The sequence below is a fragment of the Camelina sativa genome, chromosome 17, assembly GCF_030686135.1.
Source record: "Camelina sativa cultivar CO46 ecotype springtype chromosome 17, ASM3068613v1".
In the NCBI taxonomy this organism is placed as follows: Eukaryota; Viridiplantae; Streptophyta; class Magnoliopsida; order Brassicales; family Brassicaceae; genus Camelina; species Camelina sativa.
The window spans coordinates 3943366-3961057 of record NC_141896.1 but is presented as its reverse complement, the minus strand read 5'-3'; the positions used below and the strand labels follow the sequence as shown (position 1 = coordinate 3961057).

Genomic DNA, 17692 nt, shown 5'->3' with positions numbered 1-17692 from the left:
TTTGTTGCCACTAAATAATGTTAGACCATTTAATTTTGTGAATGGTTTAAATATCGGTGTACTACCGTTTCTTATAGTTGAGAAATAAAAATTTCACGTTTGGTAAACACCGTGCCGTCTTTAATTTTACGAATTGGACTACATGCCGTTGGTTATAAAAAAGAAAAAAAAAAGAAGTCTTGAGAGAGAGTTGAGGAGTCCAAAAGCATCACTATCTTTGCTTCTTCGGCAACCGTGTCTGAGACAGTGAGAGAGACTCCGAGGAAGAAGACTGAGGGGAAAGAAGAAAATAGAAAGAGCGAAGTAAGACATGGAGAGCAGCGAGGAAGACGACGAGTACCCATATATCGAAAGCATCATTCCTCAGTCAAAGATCGATTCCGTTCACCAGTCTCTCACCGAAAAGGTCTTTCCTTTTTTTTTCTTTCTTTCGCTTATTTCAATTGGGTTCTTTCCGATTTCTCCGATTGATCTGGATTAGGACTCAGTTTGCCCTCGAATTTAACGCATTGGCTTTAAAGTAGTTGAACCTAAGATTTGGTAATGTTAAACAATGCAGGGAATTAGAAAACTGTGCTGTGAGCTTTTGGATTTAAAGGATGCTGTGGAAAATATGTGCGGTGATATGCGTACCAAGTACCTTGCTTTCTTACGGTAAATATTAACTAACTTCTCTTTCTTATTTGGTTTGCTAGTTTCTTCGTATCAGCTTAATGTTTGGTGTAAGATTCATATATCTTTATGTTTGGGTTTGTGTAGGATATCTGAAGAAGCGGTGGAGATGGAGCACGAGTTGGTTGAGCTACGGAAACATATATCTTCGCAGGGGATTCTTGTGCAAGATCTGATGGCTGGAGTTTGCCGTGAGATGGATGATTGGAATCGATCAGCTGGTGATGCAGATGACGCTCAAGTCAAAGATGATCCTTTGCCTGATGAAGTAACTGATCCAAAGTCTGAGTTTTTGGAGAAAATTGATCTTCTTTTGGCTGAACATAAAGTGGATGAGGCACTGGAGGCGATGGATGCTGAGGAAAGAAACTGCACAGATCTTAAAGGGTCAGTCGAGATGTCCTCTTACAAGTCTGCTTTTTTGGAAAGAAAGGCGGTTCTTGAGGATCAGCTTCTTAAAATTGCTAAACAACCTTCGGTTAGTGTAGCTGAACTGAAGCATGCATTGACTGGGTTGATCAGACTAGGAAAAGGACCGTCAGCTCACCAGTTGCTTCTTAAGTTTTATGCCACAAGACTCCGCAGAAGAATCGAGGCCTTTCTTCCTTCGTGTTCAAGCTGTCCACACACTTTCCCTGCTACTCTGTCTAAGCTTGTTTTCTCTAACATCTCAGTGGCTGCGAAAGAATCCACTGCCATGTTTGGTGATGATGATAATCCCGCATATTCCAACAAAGTTGTCCAATGGGCAGAGAGGGAAGTTGAGTATTTGGTACGGTTGGTTAAAGAAAATGCTTCGCCTTCCGAAACAGCTTCTGCATTGCGTGCAGCCAGTGTATGCCTTCAAGACTGTCTTAACTATTGCAAAGTGTTGGAACCACAAGGCTTGTTTTTGTCTAAGCTGTTTTTAGTGCTGTTCCGGCCTTATGTTGAAGAAGTCTTGGAGTTGAATTTTAGACGGGCTCAAAGGGTTATCTTTGACATGACTGAAACTGATGAGGGCTTGGAATCATCCTCTGACTTTGTGGCAGTATTATCTGAATTCGCTATCGCTTCAGATACTACGATGACTGATTGTAGCATTCGGTTCATGCAAATTGTGCAAGTGAGTTGATTTTTGAACACTGATTTTACCATTTTCTTTGATTCTAGACGCATAAACTTATAGTAGCTTTGTTTGTTCTTGCAGGACATACTTGATCAGTTAACACACCTAGTTGTGTTACACTTTGGTGAAAGTGTACTAACAAGGATACTGCAACTATATGATAAATACATCGACTTTCTGATCAAAGCCTTGCCTGGACATTCAGATGAGGATGGTCTCCCTGCGCTCCAAGATAATAACGTACTCGCTAGAGCTGAGACAGATTCTGAGCAGCTTGCTCTTCTTGGAGCGGCGTTTACAATACTTGATGAACTGTTACCAAAATCACTTGTTAAAGTCTGGGAACTCCAGATTGAAAATGGTGGAGGAGAAGGTGAGAGTAGTGCTGCTCTAAACAGTAGCGCTGCACCAGAACTCAAAGAATGGAAACGCCACATGGTTCAAGCATTTGACAAACTCAGAAACTACTTCTGTCTGCAGTTTGTCTTGAGCTTCATCTACTCAAGGGAAGGACTAACACGATTAGACGCGCTCATTTATTTAACCGAAATACCAGATGACTCGAATCTGCCCTCTTTACCGTTTCAGGTCTCGTCTTCTTCTTTGATCTAGTTTTAGAGTCCCGGTTTATAAGTTATAGCACACAGAATCAACGGTATCCCTTCTTTCTTATGCAGGCATTGCTTTCTAAGCTACAACAGTTGGCCGTAATAGCGGGGGATGTTCTGCTCGGTAAAGAAAAGCTGCAAAAGATTCTACTAGCGAGATTAACGGAGACGGTTGTAATCTGGCTATCAAACGAGCAGGAGTTTTGGAGTGCATTCGAGGACGAGTCAAATCCACTTCAGCCATCTGGGTTGCGACAGGTAGTAACACACACTCTTCCCACTCTTATGTACCTAAGCTATTCTCCGAGGTCAGGCTCAGCCGTCAAAGGTTTGAACCTTTGGAATGGGAAACAATGAATATAGTTGAAACTTGATATTGAAGTTCATTCGGGTTAAAAGTTGAGGAAGTGATTGTTATGTGTTGCAGTTGATCCTGGACATGAACTTCACAGTTGAGATCGCGCGGTTTGCGGGGTATCCATTTAAAGTAGTTCAGAACCATGCATCAGTGGTGATCAATCGAGCCATCAACATATTCTCCGAAAGAGGCATCAACCCACAAAGGTAATGAAAAAAACACTTTATAATCTTTCCAACTAAAATCGAATTTAACTTAAAAAAGTCTCTCTTCTCTGTTTCATCAGTTCACTCCCGAAAACAGAGTGGTTCACGGAGGCCGCCAAGTCAGCAATCAACAGGCTACTGACGGGGTCTGAGGATGCTTCAGAACCGGAAGAATATGAGTGTGAAGAAGACGATAATCACATTGTCCTCCCTGAGATAGATGAAGAAGAAGACTCAGATTCCGTAGAAACATCTTCACTTTCCACAATGGACTCGTTCGAGTCATTCGCCTCTGCGAGCATGGCTGACCTAGAGAGTCCTTCCTTCACCGATTCTGAGTCTTGACCACTTTTTATATTTTGTTGTAGTAGTATCATCAAGTAATATATAATCAGATAATTATCCGGTTTAGATTGGTTTAGTGGAAGGCTGTCTAAAAATATTAGCCCATCATTGGCAAGCCAAAGAACTGGCAAACGCACCGAACGCATCCCAATGGGTCAAAATGCCAATTTTGACGTGAGTTGTTTGTCAAGCCTAAAAAAATGTTTGAAATTTTTATTATATGTTTTGGTCACCTTAAAATGTAATAGTTGCCAGTCTTCAAACCTTTTCAACGACATAATAAGAAACCTTCCTAAGTACGATCTTAAACCTACTCAACAACCATGCCTTGCACGTGAGCCGAAATGCATATTAATTTTATTAAGACATAATAAGGTTTTGACATGTATCATTCTATTCAATTTTAATATATCAAGTCTATTAATTTTATTAAGTTATTAATTAAAAACTCATTAACGATCTAAAGAAGAGATAAAGAAAATAATTATACAGTATTAAATATAAATCCATTTTCATATTTCTTAATATTTAATTGATATTAATATTATTATATAATGTATTAGATGTTTGAAAGGAAGATAAAAACCTATAAGAAACTTGAGAACTTGTATTAAAATTTAATACAAACAAATATTTTTAATGAATAACAAAATGCTAACGTGATAATAAAAAAAAAGATGATAATAATATTTGAGAATCTATTTTATTTCTTATTATAAGACACATGCATAAAAATTTCTTATTATAAAACATATACATAAAAATATTTTGCTTATATTTTCATACTTTTTGTTTGTTGTTTTGTTAATTTATTTTTTTCATATTAAACAATACATGTAAGATGTTATTTAAATGCAAAATCTTATAGGTGAAATTAGTTACAAATACTTAATTATATTTAATAATATTTTACTTATGTTTTTCTTATATTTTCATATTTTTTGCTTATTGTTTTGTTAATTTAGTTTTTCATATTAAACAATATATGTAAGATATTACGTAAAGGCAAAATCTTATAGGTAAAATTAGTTACAAATAATTAATCAGATGTAATAATGTTTTAGTTTTACGATGTTAGGAAGTTTTACACTACTTCTATTAAACTTTAAGTAAATAAAAATAAATTGTAAGTGAAATACTTATAACCTTGTATGTATATATATATATATATCTACCATAATCATAAATTAATACTAAAAAAAAAAAAAAACTAAATTCATCATCCACACATAGCCTGGATAACCATCTAGTATTATATAAAAAACATTCTCACTTATTACAATCTGTAAACTCACACTTTATCCATCACTCAGACATTACTAATGTAAACGAACCAACAAATCAAAGTGGAAGTGGAGTGCTCATGATGTCCCTAAAATCATAGTTTACTAACATCACCCGTGGAAGTGTTTTATTACAATTGCTAGGCTTAACTAAATGCATCTTAGCTCCCAATTTTGCTAGGATTTGGGCTGCTCTGGTGAAATCTCCATCACCAAACCTTCTCACATGACTAAACATGTGATGCTGGAGCAGGTCATCCGCAACGTCAGTCACTTTTTCGAAATTAATTGGAAAAGAAATCTTTGCGATTAAATTGGTTTTTGAATTAAGAACCCAATCGAAGAAGCAAATTAGGATTAAATTAGATTTACCTGAAGCACGAAGATAGGTAGCGTGTTGGGTTTTTTCTTTACAATTCGCACATTTTGCATTTCGGGGATAGATGTCATGAACCTCAACATTGGGCCACGCCACTTTCCTGCTGACATTATTTCCAAAGAACCCTGACATATTTCCCACGGCCACCATGTTAGTGATGTAATAATCATGATTTTGGCTTCGGAGGAAGGCTAGGATCCGTGGTTCGAGAGTAAAAGCATCAAAGCCAGCTTCTTTCATATCCCTTCTGATGTTTTCGGAATCCACAAAGACAGCAAAAGCCTCAGAACGAACTTTGGAGGGCGTTGCCGCCTTCAGCGCATCTCGATCTTCTCGTTTTCAACAGTTTTAAAGTCGGAATCCATTTCACGGTTTGGTTTTTGTTTTTTTAAGGAAAGTGATGAGTATGATATAATCGATCAATGTCATATTTATATACCAGATAATATTCCACGCGCCGCTTGGATTTGAAATTAATCTAACAAAATATAGTTATATACTTTTAAAGGAGTTTAGTAATTTATTGAATAAATTTATTATTTAATAGTTTATATTACATAAATATTATATTAAACAAGTATTTATCAAAACTTGTACAAAAATTATAAATAATTTCTCTTAATTATGGTTTTATAGCTTTCTTAATTCCTTCAATAATTTTTCCACTGTCTAACAAATGCAAGAAAACCTACATATTATTTATTATATTATTTACATTCATTATGAAAATAAATATTATTCGAGATAATTAATCGAAAAATAAAAGACGTTTTTCCGAGATGATTGATGAAGTCATATATATAAATCATATGAAAAATGATTCAATTATACCTGTATAAGTGACACCGAACCTAACTTATATATATTTACAATTCACAATAATTTGGTTGTAATAAATTAATATAAACATATTATATATATATATGTTAATTAACTATATACGGATAAATGATATATGATTAGAATAATATTAATAAGTGAATAGAAATTGAAAATAGTTACATAATAATCTCATGTGAATTATTTATCTTAAAATGAATAAAAATAAAAGCAAAATAGAAAATATGTGACATATCTTAATGATGACAAGTAGATTTGAAAATAAAACTATACATCTTGATGTTCATAATATAGGAATTATATATATATATATATATAGTACTAATATCCCAAAAAAATTTTAAAAAATTTAGATGATAGAAAAGTTAAATATCTCATCATATTTTAAAACAAAAATATCACATATATACATTTATCATATCTTACATATATATACATACATGTTAAATTTCTTATAAACATAATAGCATATGCTACACACATGTTGAACTCTTACATAAAGTATATAAGAATTACAAAAAAAATAAAATAATTGAATATTAATATCTTTTATTAGTTATTATATTTTTAATTGATATTAATCATTCATTAGAATGCTATAAATACTATGGAGGTGAAAAAGATAACATAAACACAAATAAATAATTGCAATTAATTAAAATTTAGTTCCTTAAAATATGGATATGATTATAAATATGAGAGTTACAAAATATTTAATAGAATATTTATAATTAATATAATAAATATTAATTAAAATATGGATATGGTTATTGATTTAGATATAAACAAAAATCATATAATTAATTATCCGGTTTAGGTTGGTTTAGTCGAAAACTGTCTGAAAATGTAAGCCCATCAGCGGCCCAATTGGGATAAATGGATAAGGCGGTTCCTGAGTGTTCGTCAAGCATAAAATAAAATAATTCTGACAAATCGTTGAAAGAAAAAAACAAAGTCGTACTACGCGACTCTCTCTCTCTCTCTCTCTGTCTATTAATTTCCTTTGGGAGCAAGGCGGTCTCTAATATCACTTTCAACTTGTGTATAACCCTGATACCCTCCTCATTCATATATAATCAAATCTTCTTCTTCCTTATAACCCTCCCTACCACAGTCTCTCTCTCTCTCTCATCTCCCTGAGAAAACAAGGGACTCAATCGAAATCTCCTGCGTTTTTCTTTCCCCTGAGATTGTTCGTTGATTCTTCCTTTCGTATCTTGTTGTTGTCAGGTACCAATTTTCCCCCCCCCCCCCCCCCCCCCTTTGTTTATTTGCTTCAGATCATTTGTCTTTATCGTTCTATTGATTCATCAATTTTGTGTTGGTAGCCTCTAGGTTTCGCGAATTTTTTCTTTAGATCTGATAACTAGGGCACCTCGATTTTACCCCCAATAGAGAAAAAAAAATTCACGATTTTGTAACACCGATGTTTGGGCGATTTATTTGGGATTCCGGTAAAAATTAATCGTAGGTAGAGCATATGATAAGGATTCGACTATCGATTCGTTTAGTTTTTGCTTATTCAATTTCAATATATGGGTTGTAAATCTATAATTGTTACCATAGATTGGTTTCCTCGTATTTTGTGTTTGTTGGAATTGATCACATTACTAGAATCTGATTTTTCTTTTTGTATGTCTTTGTACAGAAGTACTTTGTGTGAATAGTTTTTACACCCAATTGCTCCAACACTGACGGGTACAGGATCTGGTTCTCTGTTTGTGGAGTCAAGGAAGAATATGAGCTTTCAAGTCAGGAGAGATAGGAACAACGGTGGTGATAGGTCTCGTAACAATTCTCAGCAAACCTGGATTCCTAGAAACTCATCATCTACCTCCGTGGTGGTGCCTAATGAGCCTACGCTTTTTCCTAATACCGATAGAAATTCTGAAAGCCGTGATGCTGCTGTTGCTGCTTCCCATCCTCCTTATCTGCAAAGGCAGCTAAACGGTTCTGCTCCTCCACCCTATAACCATCAGCAAAGGAGTAATAACATTGGTCCACGTCCACATAATCGGCAAAGAAGAAATGATGCAGCCGGAACTCTGCCTGTTAACCACCAGCATCAAAGGAGTGATTACATTGGTCCACCTCCACCTAATCAACAAAGAAGAAATGATGCTGCGGGGATTTTGCCTGAGAACCAGCACCAAAGGGGTCCACCTCCACCCAGTCGACAAAGAAGAAATAATGTTTCTGGAACTCTTCCTGATAATCGTCAAAGAGTTTCATCTAGGACGCGGCCTGTGTATCAGGGGAAAAGGGTAGCTAAGGAGGAGGATATTGTGGTGATGACAGACCCAAACTTGCCTCAACTTGTTCAAGAGCTACAGGAGAAACTGGTTAAGAGTTCTATTGAGTGTATGATTTGCTATGACAAGGTTGGCCGATCTGCCAATATCTGGTCTTGCTCCAGCTGTTATTCCATTTTCCATATGAATTGTATCAAGAGGTGGGCTCGAGCACCTACTTCTATTGATTTACTTGCTGAGAAAAATCAAGGTGATAATTGGAGATGTCCGGGTTGCCAATCTGTTCAGTTGACATCATCCAAAGAGATAAGCTATCGGTGCTTCTGTGGAAAGAGGAAAGATCCACCGTCTGATCCATATCTCACTCCACACTCATGCGGGGAACCATGTGGGAAGCCTCTGGAGAAAGAGTTTGCGGCAGCTGAGATTACTAAAGAGGATCTTTGTCCTCATGTCTGCGTGTTGCAGTGTCATCCTGGTCCATGTCCTCCCTGTAAGGCGTTTGCTCCACCTCGTAGTTGTCCTTGTGGTAAGAAGATGGTTACTACCAGATGTTCCGAGCGGAGATCTGTTCTTGTTTGTGGGCAGCCTTGTGATAAGCTTCTCAATTGCGGGCGTCATCAATGTGAAAGGACATGTCACGTTGGCCCTTGCGATCCTTGTCAGGTACTGGTAAATGCCACGTGTTTCTGCAAGAAAAAAATGGAGACTGTTATTTGCGGAGATATGAATGTGAAGGGAGAGTTGAAAGCAGAAGATGGTGTGTATTCATGCAGTTTTAACTGTGGGAAGCCGCTTGGATGTGGTAATCATTTCTGCTCCGATGTTTGCCATCCCGGACCTTGCGGGGACTGTGACTTGCTGCCCAGTAGAGTTAAGACATGTTATTGTGGGAAAACGCGTCTAGAAGAACAGATCAGACAGAGTTGCTTGGACCCAATTCCTTCTTGTTCAAGTGTATGCAGGAAGCTTCTTCCTTGTAAGTTACATACTTGCAATGAAGTGTGCCATGCAGGTGATTGCCCGCCTTGTTTAGTCCAAGTAAACGAGAAATGCCAGTGTGGGTCAACATCCAGGGCTGTGGAATGCTACATAACAACTTCTTCAGAGACAGAGAAGTTTGTCTGTGCTAAGCCATGTGGGCGTAAGAAGAACTGTGGGAGACATAGATGTAGCCAGCGTTGCTGTCCTCTCATGAACGGGAAGAAGAATGATCGATCAGGCGACTGGGACCCGCACGTCTGCCAAATACCTTGTGGGAAGAAGTTAAGGTGCGGGCAACATTCCTGTGAATCTTTGTGTCACAGTGGACATTGCCCTCCTTGTCTCGAGATGATCTTTACTGATCTTACATGTGCTTGTGGAAGAACTTCGATTCCTCCACCACTACCGTGTGGGACACCTGTTCCTAGCTGTCAGCATCCATGCTCGATTCCTCAGCCTTGTGGCCATTCTGCTACGCATGGATGCCATTTTGGAGATTGTCCTCCTTGTTCTGCCCCTGTGGAAAAGAAGTGCGTTGGTGGCCATGTGGTTCTCAGAAACATACCTTGTGGGTTGAAAGACATTAGATGTAACAAGATTTGTGGAAAGACGAGGCGTTGTGGCATGCATGCTTGTGCCAGAAGTTGTCACCCAGAGCCTTGTGACAGCTACAATGAATCTGAAGCAGGTATGCGTGTTACATGTGGACAGAAGTGTGGTGCTCCTAGAAGAGATTGCAGACACACTTGTGCCGCACTCTGCCATCCTTCTGCGCCTTGCCCTGACCTAAGATGTGAAGTTCCAGTCACGATTACTTGTTCATGTGGTCGCATATCCGCTACGGTCCCTTGTGATGCTGGAGGAAGAAGTGCCAACAGTTCTAATGTTTTCTCTGCGGCTTATGATGAAGCCTCTATTTTACAGAAGCTTCCAGCGCCACTTCAGCCTGTTGAGTCGAGCGGGAACCGAATCCCTCTCGGGCAGAGAAAGCTTTCGTGTGATGACGAGTGTGCTAAGCTGGAGCGTAAGCGGGTTCTTCAAGATGCATTTGATATTACTCCCCCAAATCTGGAGGCATTACATTTCAGCGAGAGTTCTGCTATGACAGAGATTATTTCAGACCTTTATAGGCGTGATCCGAAGTGGGTACTGGCTGTTGAAGAGCGCTGCAAGTTCCTGGTACTTGGGAAAGCCAGAGGAAGCACAAGTGCCCTTAAGGTCCATGTCTTCTGCCCGATGCAAAAAGATAAACGAGACACGGTTCGGCTTATAGCTGAGAGGTGGAAACTTGGTGTTAGTAACGCAGGATGGGAGCCAAAACGGTTTACAGTAGTTCACGTAACAGCAAAATCAAAACCGCCAACACGGATCATTGGAGCTAGGGGTGGTGCTATCTCGATTGGAGGGCCACACCCACCGTCCTTTGATCCACTGGTGGACATGGATCCTGGACTGGTGGTTGCTTTATTGGATCTTCCGAGGGAGGCAAATATCAGCGCCTTGGTATTGAGATTTGGGGGTGAATGTGAGCTTGTTTGGCTGAATGACAAGAATGCTTTAGCCGTGTTCCATGATCATGCCCGAGCTGCCACTGCCATGAGGAGGCTTGACCACGGTTCAGTATACTATGGAGCTGTGGTTGTCCAGACAGGCGGGCAATCTTCTTCACATAGTAATGCATGGGGAAAATTACCTGGCGGTTCAGCGTGGGATGTTCATAAAGGAAATCCATGGAAAAAAGCTGTGATTCAGGAGAGTGATGACTCCTGGGGAGCTGAAGATTCCCCCATTGGAGGATCATCTAGAGATATCCAAGCCTCTGCTTTGAGTTCAGCAAAGAGCAACAATCCAATTGCTACCTCGGTTAATCGTTGGAGCGTTTTGGAGCCTGAGAAGGCCAGCAGCACGTCCAGTTTAGAGCCAATTACTCAGCCTCAGATAGAAGAGAGCAGCAGTTCAAAAGCTGCGGATAAACAACCGGTGGAAGGCTCTGGTGAAGAAGTGGTGGATGACTGGGAGAAGGTATGTGATTGAAAGCATATGCCGATGACTGTGATTCTTTTTCAACTTCTTTTCGATGTATAAAAACGGCAGGTTGTTCAGATGTGTATGCGTGTGCGACTGCTGTGACGAGCTGGGTCTTACACCCGTTTCTGAGCTTAGGTGTTAGTCAATGACGTGCCGTTTTTGTCTTGGCATCTTTGACGTTTATTTTGGTTATATGAACTATTTGATTGTTCTGTTGGTGGTATTGTGTGAACCGGTATGTTTTCTTTTTGAGATTGAAGAAATATGGCAACACTTTATTTTTGTTCTTAACAAATGCAACTTGAAGTAATAAATACATTTTTAAGGTGACAAGGTTAATTCATTCATCAGCACGCCTCTATAGCGAAACTATATTTTTCCATTGCCAACTAAAAGTTTAGATGTTTAGATCATTAGGAATATTGAGAAGTATCTTTTTCTTTTGTGGGTCAAATTTTGCCCACTAGCAATTTTTTATATATATTTCTAGAATGGTATGTAGAACAGCGTTAGGACATTAGGAATCATTATCAAAACAACAAAGGCCAACTAGTTCAAAGGCTTCATTAGACTACTTGTATTACTAATATCTAAGCAGTTCAAAGTAACATTGGACTCGAACTCAGATCCGATAACCCGGAAACGATATTCATCTAGTTAGTTGAACTAATCGCATTTAGATGACTTAATTAGTATATATGTGATCAGTTTGATTCTCATACAAAAGTTAAGATAGAAGAAGAGCCACAAACTGAGAATCTTTGCTTTAGCTTTTGTCGTCCAATAGAATTTATACCTTTTACATGGTTATTGCACTAAAGTAAAACTTACAAGGAGAATCTTGAGAAGACAAGATTGGGTCTTTTATTCTTCTTCTGTCACAATCTTTTTATTTTTTCATAATAGTGAAAAGAAACAAATCTCTATATAAAGCTCACTACAAAAGAGAAGTGTTCTTTTATAAACAAACAAGAAAGAAAGAAGAAGAAAGAAATGTCTGTCCAAAAAGCTGTCAAGAGTTCTCATTACCAGGCAGAATCCAACATGGAACAAGATGTAATAAGAACAAGTCAATTATTATTAGTTTCTTTCATTGATTTTTTTGTATTTGTTGGTTATATTCATATTTTGTAATGCAACTAACAAAATCAAACTTGATTATTAGATCGTTAGAAAAGCATGGGTCTTTAAGCCAAGTGGTCTTAATTTCATATGGGGAGGTGATTCTCAGTATTGGGTCATCCCTAAAGAAGACAGGTTTGGTATCTCTTTCAAATTGCATTATATAAAGAACCGAATTAAACCGGTCTGATTCTGAAATTGCACGTTTTTGGTTTTATGTGTTTAAAACTGGAGTTTCTTTTGTTTTCAGGACGCCTGCTGAACTAAAGATGGTGAGTTGGTTAGAAGTAACCGGTTCGTACGACAAGATAGAGCCAGGCAAAACATACCGAATCGGTTTTAAAATCTCGTTAACAGCTGATGCAACCGGATGGGACCAAGCTCCGGTTTTCATGTCAGCTAAAATTGGAAAGAAAGGGAAGACAATTTGGAAGAGGATCAAATCGCTTAACAATAATATTGAGAAACTCAAAGCTGGAATCGGACCAGTGAACATACCAGATGATACTGATGGTCGGTTTGAGGTCTTTGTCAGTCCCAATATAACAATTAACCAAGACACCAAGCTTCAATTTGGTTTGTATGAAGTGTGGACTGGAAAATGGAAAACAGGTTTGTTGATCTATGAGGCTTTTGTTGAAGAAGTGTAAAAGAGATTATGAATCAGTTCTAAAGACTATTATATATCTTAAACTTCAATGTGCCAAGAACCATTTCAACGTGTATATATACATATATAATCCCCATTAATAAGAATCAAGTTGTGCACATACACACGCACACAACCTTTACAAATATTCTCAGCTCCAACTATAAACAAAGAGCTGATAAATCTTGTGTACCTAACAAAATAAGATCTATATCCCAACAAATTGTTCTGTTCTTCATCTGAAAGACTAAAAATGCTGGCTTACGCCTATGGGAGGATTCCGAACACAGCCGCTTATGACGTGCAAGTACAAGGCGAGGCACACAGTGATTATAACAGAAGATTTGGCTCCGACATAACCAACTACTTGGCGTCCTCTGTCTGTAACCTCTTCATTAACCACATTGATACTTTTTCTGAAACCTTGAAACGTTTTCAACATTATAAATGCCATGATTGATCTTGTCGTTTCTAATGTTACTCTTCCTGTTACATCGAACATAAACCTTCGATTGCTCGGAACTGCCAATGTCGTTGAGATAGTCTCAGCCCACCCATTACTCTTGATCCCATCATCTCCTGACTCCGAAACCATCTTGCTTCTAGAGGAACCATTACTCTTCAAATCGTCACCATCAATCTCTTCTATCACATTACTAGACTTTGAAGATGTAAACACTTCATGAGATGTCCTAACGAGAGTCTCGAGAGCATTGTTACAAACCGAAACAAGAACGTCCTTGACACTATCCTGATGCTTCGGATTCGTCAACCCCTCAAAGATTTGATCATAAGTATTGATGTCCATCGTCTTGTCAAGATACACAGCAACTGCAGTGCTGGTGAATCTCTGAATACAATCAGCTAAAAGCTCTCTACACTTATCATCACAAAGCAAACTCACCCACTTAGGAGGTGTCTCTGAAGAATCAGAACCCTTACATTTGACACCAGTCACGAGCTCATCAGAGTAAAAGCCAAGAATAAGATTCTTAGCAAAGCTACCAACAACAACTGAAACAAAACCAGATCCAGCCTTTGAGAAAACCTTATCAATCACTCTATCAACAACACTAGACTCCGATTTCACAATTCCTGAATCATCACCAACACTAGCCGATTCTAAACTATACCCACGAAAGACACCAATCGTCAGAGCCTGAGAAACCCTAGAGACCGAATCCGTAAACTCGTTCGACCTGGTGATCTTAGCGATCTGTTTCAAGCTATTGGGGATATCGTCTGAATCAGAACTGAGAAAAGCCTTCAAGTCTCGTGTAACGATACTCACGGTCTCAGCTGAATCAGAGATCAATTCAGCAACAGAGACAAAAGCTCCGAGAATCTTGAAAAGACGTTTCCTTTTTCTGGCGACGGATGGCAAATGATAAACTTTGTAAACTCCATAACCAGAAACTCCAGAAATCGCCATTAGAATCAGCCATTTCCTTCTTCTCTGAGATAAAAAGATACCCTTTTCTCCCAATCGAAGAAGGTCCATTCAACAACAATCGAATCTCACAAAAAGACCCAATTACAAAAATCAAAGCTTTATAGAGAAAAGGAAGGATCTAGAGAGAAAGCTAGGGTTTGTGATTGTGATCCGAAAAAACGGGGAATTATAAGAATGAGATTCTGTTATTGACCCTAACAACATGAATGGAGACAGATCAGTTTAATTAGGAGATAAGAGAGGAGAGGAGGATAAGGAAAATAGAGCGATGCATGAAAATGAAATTGGCGTGATTCGTGTGTGAGGTGTGAGAGAACCAAGACGACAATTCAAGGTTGGAACTTGGAAGAGAGACGACAAGTTGGATAACAAAAATTATACTAAATGTTAGTAACATTTAATTTCGGTTCGGTTTGATTGGATAACGAACCGTCCACAATAACGAAACCTTATGGGAATCTTCCCACCATTTTATCGATTTGGGCTAACAGACAAGTGGACATGTTGATTTTTAATAGACAAGAATTTCTGTGTGGCAATGTGAGTTTTGGAATATTGATGGAAGTGGCATCAGATGATTTGGTGCAATTTTGATGAAAACATATCAGAGTGTTTTTTTCTTTCTTTTCTTGATAAATCAAAACATCACAATAGCTTTTTGGGGATGCCATGTGTTTCTAACAAATTACATTTGTTTTGTTATTGTCGGTTTATTCTGTAAATTTTGTTTTTTTCCGCTACTTGTTTACTTTGTAATTTTTTGTTAAAAATTTCAAAAACGGTATAAAATTTGTTTTGTTATTGTCGGTTTATTCTGTAGATTTTGTTTTTTTTCGCTACTTGTTTACTTTGTAATTTTTGTTAAAAACTTCAAAAACGGTATAAATACTTCACATTGATACCAAAATAAATACATCACATTAGTTAATTAGTTAAACTTAAACATGTATTGCACTTCAATTCAATACTACATGTTATCAATCAGAAGTTTGTTTATTAGCTATTGTTAGGATGGGCCTAACAACACATTAAAAGCTTAATGGGTAGATTCACTTTCAAAAGCTCACTTATATAAGGGATTGCCCAAACTTGTAAGCTATCTTTGGGTCTAGGCATCTAGCAATACCTTGAAGAAATCATCTTCAAAATCTAGTTTTCAGAAAACAGTGTTTTCAGGTTATAAGCCGTTTACTAATTCTTCTTTACGCTGTGATGTTTTAATAATAGGTATTTCTTTGAAAACAAGTCATTTGATAGTTAAATCATGTGGAATCTTATCATCTACTGTATTTGATTAATACTTTTTTTAAACGAATAGGCATAAATAATTGATAGTATAATAATAGTTGTTTCTGGAAGCATTGATAGTTCTACTTCCGACATGGCTCCACATGTAGTTCTTATCTAATTCTATCAGAAGAGAAGAGATGTCTTTTCTAATGCTATGTGCCCCATACCTACAAAAGTCCAAACCCACCAATGTTTTTCTCCCACGCTTCCATATATCTGTGTCCGCACCACGTTTTCAATTTTTTGACTACTAGTTTAAATATTTAGAAGTTTCTATTTATAGAACTAGAGGTAACAAAATATTTTACCGAAGACAGGTATCGTAGTAGGGGAAATCAAACAAAGTCTGCAGTTTGATGTGAGTACTTGTCAAAAGTTGTAACTAAAATAAGAAACATTAGCTAAAATGGCTGATGCCTGATGATGATACATCTAAACAGAATAAAAAAATTCATTGACCCAAATCCAAATAAGGTCGTTAGGAACACTTCTCAAATATAAATCGATGATCTCTTTGGTCTTATTTTCTTTTGTTAATAATGGTTTTCAGACTTCAGTCAATAATTGAAGAGAATGTATTTAAATTATACCTTAACATAACTTAAACAAGAGAAATTAAAGAAAGACATAATAAACTAAACATGTTCGACATACAAACTATTCTTATATATTTCCACGTATAGACGACAGATCCACAACCTTGACTATTCCCGTTCATTCAGGCTTTGACATTCTGTATTTTTTTGACAATTTAAAATTTGAACAAAGAAAAACAATAGACGCGAGAAAATCGAAGGCGGCATAAATTACTACATGGATATGAGTCTTATGACTTATCCAGTACTAGGTTAATTTTTATTCATTTGATCAACTCAATATAAACTTCTGGTTGAAAATATTCATATGTGATGATGCAGTAGTAAATTGTATAAGTGGAAACTATATACTATGTGATAACTTAAAGTCCAATCAATGTTTCATTCGAATTCTATGTTAAATTAATGATTGGTTTCGACCGACGGGACCTTCGTGGAGTACTGCTCTCTCCAACACTCTTTCGACTATTTTATTTTCGTAAAACCAACCATCCTTTAAAATGATTAACCTCTAAACAAATACTAAAAGTCACGTTTGATTCTCTCAATTATTTTCCTCCTTTAACACTCTTTTATTACTAGTTTATTATTATTTAAAAAATAAATCAACATTTAAAACCCCTTAAAACCACATCACACTCCAAAAACCCCATCATTCAAACAAACACAAAAACAAAAAACCATTTTACCAACCAAAAAACAAGAAGAAAACAGAGAGCATGAAACAAAACCAGAACAAGTTCTTGAGGATAATCTCAACACCTCTTCGAGCTTTAGGCAAAGCACGTGATCTTTACGTGAGAAGCATGACCGGTTGTGCAGCTAAGACTCACTATTCCTCCGCCGCCTCAGCTTCTTTTCCTAGGAGCCGGAGCACCTCCTCCGCTGCCTTCTCATCATCCGCGTCTTCCCGGAGAACAACAGATTTCGGGATAGATGAAGATTACAGCGAGCTAGTGAGAGCAGCGTCGGTAAGGAGTTTAGGGCACAAGAGTGAGATAGACATGTTGATACAAGAGAAGCTGCAACAGCAGAAGCAACAGAGGCAAGCAGGAGGGTTGCCTAAGAGCTCGAGCGTTGGGATGGCGAGGATAGAGGAAGACGAAGAAGCAGAGGAAGGATCTGTGAATCCGAAGATGAAGAAGGCTAAGAAAGTCTCTGATCTTTTGTACCCTCGTAGCAAATCCTACGCTGTTACTAGTAGCCCTAAATTGTAATTTCTTCTTCTTTCTTCTTCTTGATTTTAATTAGTATCTTTTGTGGATTGATTTATCATATTTTTCTAGCTCCCTTTTGTGCGTCGTGAAAATAATAATTTTACAAGTAGCTAAACCTCGCTTCATCTCCAATTTTGGTTCAATTCGTAAGGTTTAAGTTTTAAAGTTTTAGCTTTCATTGATGTACGTAAAACCTTAAGTATATATGGAAATAAATTCGATTTTATTACTTAAGCGTGGATTTAATTCGACAGAGGTACTAGTATTAGTAGTTTTCTTGCCTTTGTTAATTCATGACTTCA

General features: G+C 37.4%; 5 protein-coding genes across 5 annotated transcripts; 4 read left to right on the top strand and 1 right to left on the bottom strand.

Moving 5' to 3' along the window:
• The first annotated feature begins 79 nt into the window (after window positions 1-79).
• LOC104755229 (exocyst complex component EXO84C) lies at window positions 80-3537 on the top strand. Its single transcript, XM_010477578.3, has 7 exons — window positions 80-406; window positions 560-654; window positions 760-1777; window positions 1862-2368; window positions 2458-2646; window positions 2816-2952; window positions 3033-3537. Exons 1-7 carry the CDS (start codon window positions 311-313, stop codon window positions 3295-3297), a joined length of 2307 nt encoding a protein of 768 aa, XP_010475880.1. The 5' UTR covers window positions 80-310; the 3' UTR covers window positions 3298-3537.
• A 3171-nt stretch (window positions 3538-6708) lies between these two features.
• Window positions 6709-11358, top strand: LOC104755228 (NF-X1-type zinc finger protein NFXL1). The gene is made up of 2 exons (XM_087494933.1): window positions 6709-7029; window positions 7448-11358. Exon 2 carries the CDS (start codon window positions 7539-7541, stop codon window positions 11067-11069), a length of 3531 nt encoding a protein of 1176 aa, XP_087351059.1. The 5' UTR covers window positions 6709-7029; window positions 7448-7538; the 3' UTR covers window positions 11070-11358.
• Window positions 11359-11446: 88 nt separating this feature from the next.
• LOC104755226 (protein PHLOEM PROTEIN 2-LIKE A9) lies at window positions 11447-12980 on the top strand. The gene is made up of 3 exons (XM_010477573.2): window positions 11447-12119; window positions 12229-12320; window positions 12436-12980. The coding sequence occupies exons 1-3, from the start codon at window positions 12057-12059 to the stop codon at window positions 12833-12835; spliced, it is 555 nt and encodes a 184-aa protein (XP_010475875.1). The 5' UTR covers window positions 11447-12056; the 3' UTR covers window positions 12836-12980.
• On the bottom strand, window positions 12849-14335 carry LOC104755227 (protein PHLOEM PROTEIN 2-LIKE A10). The gene has a single exon (XM_010477574.3). The coding sequence runs from the start codon at window positions 14333-14335 to the stop codon at window positions 13082-13084; it is 1254 nt and encodes a 417-aa protein (XP_010475876.1). The 3' UTR covers window positions 12849-13081.
• Window positions 14336-16614: 2279 nt separating this feature from the next.
• On the top strand, window positions 16615-17522 carry LOC104755225 (uncharacterized). Its single transcript, XM_010477571.3, has one exon. It carries the CDS (start codon window positions 16893-16895, stop codon window positions 17388-17390), a length of 498 nt encoding a protein of 165 aa, XP_010475873.2. The 5' UTR covers window positions 16615-16892; the 3' UTR covers window positions 17391-17522.
• The last annotated feature ends 170 nt before the right edge of the window (window positions 17523-17692 follow it).